Consider the following 9217-nt stretch of genomic DNA (forward strand, 5'->3'; position numbering starts at 1 on the left):
GTGATTTAGGAAAGTCATGGAGAACTTAAATGAGGATGGCCAGAGACAGGTCGGAACCATCACCCACCCAAATGTGAGTCCAGTGCACTGCACCACCTCGCTCGGTCTCTGCTATGTTTACTACCCAGTGTCAGTGTGTATGTGGCTTTTAAGTGAGCATGAGCATGTACATTCAGTGCACAGTATATGGTATTTTATATAATGATTGTTTTACCTTTGACATACTAATATACTACGCCATGCATGTTCTTGGATTGTTTATTTATTATGTGTTACAAATCATTGTACACATGGATGAGCTGCTTTGAAGTGTAGTGAATATGGTACATTATGAATCCATATTATGTTAAAAATATTATGTAGATGTCTCACACCCAGTTTTTGTGTTTACTGAGTCTACACTTTACAGATCTGAAGATGATAAAAAAGTTTTGCCAAAACCGGTAATCTAAATATATGCTCTACTAAAGTGATCATGGGATTTTGAAATGGATACTTCTATTTTCATAAGGGTCTGTGGAAAATATCTTCCAGCTGCTGTACCAGCAATTCAGACAGTATATGAAATGGCAGATAGCACATACCAGTATGACTCATGGTTTGAAATCATTCCCTCATCCAGGGAAATTAAGTTTACATCACAAATCCAATGCAGTGATGGTGCATGGAACAACTTCTGTTTCAATGTGTAAGGATAGTTTGTAAGAAAGACTTGAAAAACTTGACTGCAAGTCTAACTACATGGATGGGCAGGTAGGAAAGTACATAATTAAATCGATGTACCTGACAGTTTTTCAATTTTTGTATCTCCAAATAGCTAACAGGAAACTTCTGGAAATAGATGTTTCTTTGATGTTACTTGCAACTCTCCACAACTATTTTAATAGTCTGACTTGCATAAGACATGTGGTACACATCCACATTAAGAGAACTGGATTGTCTTTTACATTACAAAGAAAACTTCCTATTTTTGTTGATGGGAGCGAAAAACTCTAGCTACCTTGTTTCCATAGGAGACTACCAAACTTTTTAGAGATTGGGTATATAAAAAATTCTTAGCACCTCTTGTTGTTTATCATTCAAAACATTTTCCTCAGGTTTCATTTATTTTGCCTGCTACACTCATTCAGTTTGTTGATCTGAGCACCCAGAACACTATTTGTAGGTGTTATAATCCTTTATCAAGGCTGTAGTTATCTAAAAGCATTTGAGCTCTATGGGCCAGATACTTTCATTTTGAACTTCTTTGCAATACGTGGCCCAAGGCATGGGTACATGTTTTCTATGTATGTATTGAGATGCAGGGAATTCTCTTATTGGAACTTTGTCTGAATCTCAGCTTGTCCACTTGACTCGAAGATAAAACACATGCTGACATTATCATGTCTTGTGGAAATTAAAGTACTAATTCTTAAAAAACTTTATTTGTAGTAATTATTTAATTTATTAACTAACTTCTAAAGTAAATACCATTTTCATCAATAATACTGGTTCTAGTTGCAACATATTATTGTAGTAATATTTAGGAGATTAAATTCGCATTCAGTTTGTCTCTTTGTAGCTCAAATAACAAAAACCCATTGCTACTGCTAACCATATCCTCCTTTTCATGCTAACGGTGCTCTGCTGCTCATTTTTGTCTCACAGCCCCTTGAGAAATGAAAATCACACCTCTTCCCCCCCCCCCCCCCCCCCCACACACACACACACACATACCTCCTCCATATCATCCCTCTTCTCCATTCCTCACCCCATGGGATGCTAGAGCTGAGGTTGAGTTGAGATCTACTGTGTCAAAGTGTCACACTTTGATCAGACAGAATTTACGTAGTTTGTGCACAAGTGTGGCAACAGTAGGAGGAAAGGGGTCGATGGAGGGAAGACAGGCTGGTTTGTATGGAGGGGGTGGGGGAGGATGTAGTAATGTATACATAGAGGACAGCAGCCAGGAAAATGTGTAGATGAAACATAGCTCTGATGGCAGTAGCACCTGAGCTGGAAGACCAACAATGCTGGCGTAGGCGAGTGACTGGGGAATCACAGTGAGTCCAACGGTGATGCCGGCCACCAAATCCCCCACAGCATCCTCTGTAGAGTAGTGTGGCAGCCATGACAGCATGGGCAGCCTCTTGAGCAGTGTCTTCTGTGAGAATGCTCTCTTCAGCCAAATGTGCATCCTCTGGTGCAGGGACTTTTCTGAACAGAGTGAAGCCACTGTACAGTCAAAATGATTACCGTGGTAACTGCTGCCATTAAGTGACAAGTGGCAACAGTCTTTATGGAACTGTTTATAGGCACAAAATGTCCAAGATATACCATGTATGTAAAATATATAGAGGAAGCATTGTAATATATAGTGACTACACCTTTTGCTGAAAGCAAGTTACTGATCATTATAAGTACCCATTCTACTGAATAAAGCATTATGATTTTTCAGAATGCAGTTCACATAAAAATACAGGGTTCCTAAGTATTGTACATGATTAAAGTAATCATGCTCCCAAATTAAACTCCAGCTAATTTCATAGCACCAAGTCCTTTATGGACAGGACAACATTCTTACAGATAACAAATTATTACAGTTAGTGGTGAGTCACCTGTGAAATGTTTTCTATACAAATGCACACACCAATACATCTAAATGTACACACTATGTGTAAATATTTTTTTGTTGAGACCAATCTTAGATTTTACAAAATATTTCTCTTTGATCTAAGGAAAATGACAGAAATGCTAATCTTGTCTCAAATATTCCCAATGGATAAGCCCCTTGTCCTACTTGTAGTTGGTATTTGACTAAAAAGAAATTTGTTAGGCACATACTGAAACTGTAAACCCTCTTTGAAATATCACCCTTTAGACACTTCTTTGCAGCTTTCTGGGATTGTCTTCGAAAGTAGTGAGACTATGTACAACACATGTGTCCCCATACATAAGTAGGCAGGAAATATATTGTGCACAAAAACTGCCAACTTCAATTCAGTTATTCTCATTTGGTTCACAAAGCGTCACCATAAAACTCATATACTGTTCGATCTATGGTAATAAATTCATCAACCTCCAAGTCCAGTCTGGTGGGGATCGCAAACACTGAAGCAATACTCCAGAAAGGGTCAGACTCAAGTTCTATATGCAGTCTCCTTTATACAGGGTGGTCCATTGATCGTGACTGTGTCAAATATCTCGCAAAATAAGCATCAAATGAAAAAACTACAAAGAAAGAAACTTGTCTAGCTTGAAGGGGGAAATCAAATGGCACTAAGGTTGGCCTGCTAGATGGCACTGCCATAGGTCAAATGGATATCAACTGCGTTTTTTTTAAAAATAGGAACCCCTTTTTTTATTACATATTCGTGTAGTATGTAAAGAAATATGAATGTTTTAGTTGGGCCACTTTTTTCGCTTCGTGATAGATGGCACTGTAATAGTCACAAACATATAGCTCACAATTTTAGATGAACAGTTGGTAACAGGTAGATTTTTAAAATTAAAATACAGAATGTAGGTACGTTTGAACATTTTATTTCGGTTGTTCCAATGTGATACATGTACCTCTGTGAACTTATCATTTCTGAGAATGCATGCTGTTATAGTGTGATTACCTGTAAATACCACATTAATGCAATAAATGCTCAAAATGATGTCCGTCAACCTCAATGCATTTGGCAATACATGTAGCGACATTCTTCTCAACAGGGAGTAGTTCGCCTTCCGTAATGTTTGCACACGCATTGACAATGTGCTGACACATGTTGTCAGGCATTGTCAGTGGATCAAGATAGCAAATATCCTTTCTTTACGTACTACACAAATATGTAATAAAACATGAGGGTTCCTATTTAAAAAAATGCAATTGATGTCCATTTGACCTATGGCAGCGCCATCTAGCGGGCCAACCATAGCACCATCTGGTTTCCCCCTTCAAGCTAGACGAGTTTCGTTCTTTGTAGTTTTTTCATTTGCTGCTTATTTCATGAGATATTTGGCCCAGTCACTATCAATGGATCACCCTGTAGATGAACTAGTTTCCTAAAATTCTCCCAATAAACTGAAGTCGACCATTTGCCTTCCCTACATGCTTGTCCCACTTCATATCACTTAGCCACATTACATCCAGATGTCCGCCCCTGGTAGTTGAGTGGTCAGCGCAACAGAATGTCAATCCTAAGGGCCTGGGTTTGATTCCTGGCTGGGTCAGAGATTTTCTCTGCTCAGGGCTGAGTGTTTGTGTCATCCTCATCATTTCATCATCATTCATGAACGTGGTGAGACTGGACTGTGTAAATATTGGGACTTTGTATAGGTGCTGATAACTGTGTAGTGGAGTGCCCCACAAACCAAACATTAATCATCACGCCAACTGGAAGTTCTGCATAAGTCATCTTGTTATACTCCTACAGTCACTCAGTGATGACACCATTCTGTACACCATAGCCTCATCAGCAAACAGCTGCACACTGCTGCTCACCCCATCCGACACATCATTTATGCATATAAAAAATAGCTCCTGATGATACCCCTATCTCTGGTGAACACATGGCATCAAAGACATTGTACTGTGTTCCATTACATAAAAAGTCTTTGAGCCACTCACATATCTGTACACCTATTCCATATGCACCTACATTCATTAACAGGTTGCTGCAGGGCATTGTATCAAACACTTCTCAGAAATTTAGGCAGCAAGCTGAGTTTCACATGAATATCGCTTTCTAAATCTGTACTAATTTGTAGACAGAAGTATTTATGGCTAAAGAAAATTTATTATATTCAAACTTACCGCTGATAATGTATGTGTATTTTTCCCAGTAGTTACCAGCTACCATTATTGAATGCTCGAGGGTATTTCTGCACTATCAGACTGAGGCTACTTTTCAATAATTCTATGACTGGTGTGTCAGATTCTGGTGGTCAGTGGAAATACATGGTTCTTAATATAACTCCACTGACCATGTTATTCTTATCCTCAGTGGTTCACAACTGGATTCATTTTGGTGCTTACTAGATCTAATGCTTGTGCTTGCCTAATAAAAACCCCTACTTGTGAATGTCTAACCTATTTTTCAAATATATATTTGACATGTTGTCAAAAAAATCTCAGATTCCTTCTTTGGGTTTCAGCCCATTCTCAGTTTGTAGTAAGATGTTAGGGTAACAGTTTTATACGAGAGACGTGAGTTCTGGTGTCTTGCTGGAATTCTCCATCAGAACATCAAATTTGGATTTGTATCCAGTCTGCTGAAATAATTGGTTTATTTGGTGCTAGTTTTCTGCTGAGAGTCTTGCTGAATGTATTCCTGATGATATCAAGGACGGCACTAAAAATTGTTGTTCATTCCTTCCTTTCAAAGAATCATCCCGCCTGTATTCCTTCTTGTGTTGAGGGCTTGTAATAGACACATCCAAAACTTAAAAAATGACTTCTCCTGATTGCACAGTTATGCTCATGCATGTCTTTATAGGGAAATAACAAAAGGGAAATGCCTTTACTTTGTTCTAGGAAGGGTCACTTCAGTTTATTTATTGAGAGATTATGGGATTTATAGTGAGATGGACAAGTTCTTAACATGACAGTCATGGAGATTTGATTCCTGTCATGCACATAAGATTTCTTAGATAAGATGATCTTCATAAGCTTACCAGATTACTAGTGGACTGGGTTACAACATTTCCTGTACAACTTCAGGCTAAGTACAAGGCTTAACATGTCAGCTGTTAATTGAGGTGCTACCAGTTTAAAAATAGGCAGTCACAGTGCAGTATTATGACTCACATGTCAGCACATTGGTTGCTAGATGTGAGAGTTCACTTACTTTGAATCCTTCACCAATACATTACTTCCACTGTTGTGCAGTTTGGTGTTGTGTTAGACATCTTCCCTCCAGATCCTATAATTAATTTTATGATACATCTATTCACTCAAATACATCGAACTCCTTAGAGAAAATTGGTGAAATTTAATCTGTTGTTCAGTTGTGTTTTGTAGAAAATTGTATTCATACAATGTGAAGTATTTCAAGAAAAGTTTTATGCTGTTTGTCAAGTAGTTAAATGGAGGCAAGTGTTACATCACTAGATTTTTCTCTCAGAACCATGCCAAAGATCCTCATAATGTTCCAATCAAGGAACTGGGCTGTTTAGGCGAGGTGTTAGAGTCTGCTGGCATATTCAATAAACCACACTTCTGCAAAGACCGGCCTTTATCAGGGAACAAAATCTGTACCCTGGGACTTATTTGATAACTTACACTGTGCTTTCTTCTGAAGAAGCTAGATGCTGTGACACATATTCTGGTCCCTAACTAACTATCTGGATTTATGTTCATCACAGATGATTCCATCAGGAAAGCCATAGCAGCTTTGTTCACTCATTCTTGTCCAGTGTTAGACTGTATTCTTTGTCTAGTGGTTTCAGTGCCTTTTTTGGTCAATTCAGGTTTGGTGTACCACATTCAAATTAGCCACCAGCATAAGAAACAGTGTCCTAAACAACCAAGACTTGAGATAAGTGTCTTGCCCTGCCAATGACAATTGGTTTCAAACACGATATGAATTGCTGCTGTCACTTAATGCAGGTCTATCTCGAGCAGATTCTGAACAAACATTATGAAGGGAAAGGCGTGTAACTAATATTTGACCTTGCACAATGCCACTGCACATAAAGCTCCACGTCTTTGATGGTCAAACAACAGAGATATTGCACAGCACCTGATTGGAGCCTTGTGGTGCAGATCAAGGAATCACGATCAGAAATTGGTAGCTAAGGTAGAATATTCAAAATTTCTAGGTGTATGCATTGATGAGGGGTTGAACTGGAAAAATCACACTGAGGATCTGCTGAAACATTTGAGTTCAGCTACTTATGCTATTAGGGTTATTGAAAATTTTGGCGATATACATCTGAGTAAATTAGCTTACCACGCCTATTTTCAGTCTCTGTTTTCATATGGCATCATATTCTGGGGTAACTCATCATTGAGTAAAAGGGTGTTCATTGCACAAAAGCGCGTAATCAGAATGATTGCTGGAGCTCATCCAAGATCATCCTGCAGACACTTATTTAAAGAGCTAGAAATCTTCACTGTAGTCTCACAATATGTATATTCACATATCAAATTTGTTATTAACAATCCGAACGAATTCAAAAGTAATAGCAGTGTGCATGGCTACAACACTAGGAGAAATGATGATCTTCACTACTCAAGGTTAAATCTAACTTTGGTTCAGAAGGGGGTAAATTATGCTGCCACAAAAGTCTTTGGTCACTTACCTAATAGCATCAAAAGTCTGACAGATAGCCATATAGCATTTAAAAGGAAATTAAAAGAATTTTTTAATGGCAACTCCTTCTACTAATTACATGAATTTTTGGATATAGTAAGTGGGTAATTTCCCAATCTCCACAAAAAAAAAAAAAAAAAAAAAAAAAAAAAAAAAAAAAATGAGTGTCATGTAATATTTTGTCTAATGTAATATCTTGTATAGGCACCTTTTATTAATCTGACACATTCCACATCATTACGAAGTGTCGTATTCATGATCTATGAAACAAATACTAATCTAATCTAATCTAAACGATTGCTGCTCTTTTCAAATGATGCAAGCCGTCACACAATAAGGCGTTTAATCAGTATTTTATGAAGGGTGTAATTCAGACCAAAGACAGTTTTGTGATGTTTTAATGGTGTTTCTCTGCCATGACTTTGGCCTACTTTTTGGGTTGCTGTGGACATGAGACTGGATTTTTATTTCTCGGTTACAAAATGTAGCTGTTTCTTCAGAATTTCATGATTAGTGTGCTGTGGACACTCCCATCATCCAAGATGATAACAGCCATATTCACATGTCTGTCCATATGTGTTCAGTGCTTATTGTAGTTCAACTGACTGGATAGTTCACAAGACCCTAATCTTACCAAAAATGTTTGGAACTACTTGAAGTCTAGCGATCAATGTCTCTGCAATAGTAGTAGATCTGTGGGATGTAATCATCACAGAATCATACATTGCTAAGCATTTGTCATAGATCTACAAGCTTCATTTAATAAGTAATGCAATACATTTTCTTTCTGAAAGGAGGCTGGTTTTATTCAGAGTTCCAATATACCATATTAGTACCCATTGTTACTGGTACAAAACATGAGGTTTCGACACAATTACCATTCAATGCAGTGGCATAATGCCACCTTCTGGTAGAGCCTGTATCTCACATGGAGGGCTATCCACAAAGTACATTACGTTTTCGTTTGTGTCCGTTAGAGGCGCGTCTAGCGCGGCCATCTTGGTGTCATGGCATTCCGCCGCTCAGTCGGCATCCTGCCGTGCTAGTGAGAGATTCGTGCTGTACTCCGTTGAGTTACTGTGACAGTTTGAAATGTCAGCGTTAATTGAAAATGCTGCGAAGTGTGAAGTGCGTGCTGTAATAAGGTTTCTGACTGCAAAAAACTGTACACCGATAGAAATCTATCGGCAGTTTTGTGAAGTGTATGGGGACAACATAATCACTGAAGGTTGAGTGCGTCAATGGGTCATAAAATTTAAAAATGGCCGAACTAACGTTCACGACGAAGAGCGAAGTGGAAGACCCAGCATAGTGACTGCTGAACTTGTCGAAAAAGTCGATGCCGCGGTCCGTGAAAACCGTAATTTCACAATAACGGAACTCTCTAAGAGTTTTCCACCAATTTCACGAAGTTTGTTGCACGAAATCATTACCGAAAAGCTTGGTTACCACAAGTTTTGTGCAAGATGGATACCAAAAATCTTGACAGAGATTTACAAAAATCAGCGAATGGCTGCAACGCTAACGTTTTTGGATGCTTACGAGAAAGATGGCGACTCATTACTCGATCGCATCGTTACTGGTGACGAAACATGGGTTAAGCATGTGAACTGCGAGACAAAATTGCAGTCAATGCAGTGGGAGCACGCAAGTTCCCCCCAAAAACCCAAGAAATGCATGCAGAAAATGTCGGCAAGGAAGGTGATGGCGACTGTCCTTTGGGACTGAAAAGGTGTGATTTTTGTGGATTTCCTGGAAAGGGGCACTACAATAAACTCTCAAAGGTATTGCCAAACTCTGCACAACCTCAGAAGAGCAATACAAAACAAGCACAGGGGAAAGTTGGGCTCAAAGATCTTGCTGATTCACGACAACGCCCGGGCCCACACGGCAAATGCCACTCGTGAAGTTCTCGAATCTTTTTAAGTGGGAGTTGT

General features: G+C 38.8%; 1 protein-coding gene across 1 annotated transcript in view; it reads right to left on the minus strand.

Annotated features, from left to right (window-relative positions):
- The window catches only part of LOC126148564 (sodium-independent sulfate anion transporter-like), a 61250-nt gene extending 59074 nt beyond the window's left edge, over window positions 1-2176 (minus strand). The window contains exon 1 of the mRNA XM_049915764.1: window positions 1991-2176. Within this exon, the coding sequence (XP_049771721.1) occupies window positions 1991-2176 (186 nt within the window). The remainder of the gene's footprint in view (window positions 1-1990) is intronic.
- Between the last annotated feature and the right edge of the window lie 7041 nt (window positions 2177-9217).

The sequence above is a fragment of the Schistocerca cancellata genome, chromosome 2, assembly GCF_023864275.1.
Source record: "Schistocerca cancellata isolate TAMUIC-IGC-003103 chromosome 2, iqSchCanc2.1, whole genome shotgun sequence".
Classification (NCBI taxonomy): domain Eukaryota; kingdom Metazoa; phylum Arthropoda; class Insecta; order Orthoptera; family Acrididae; genus Schistocerca; species Schistocerca cancellata.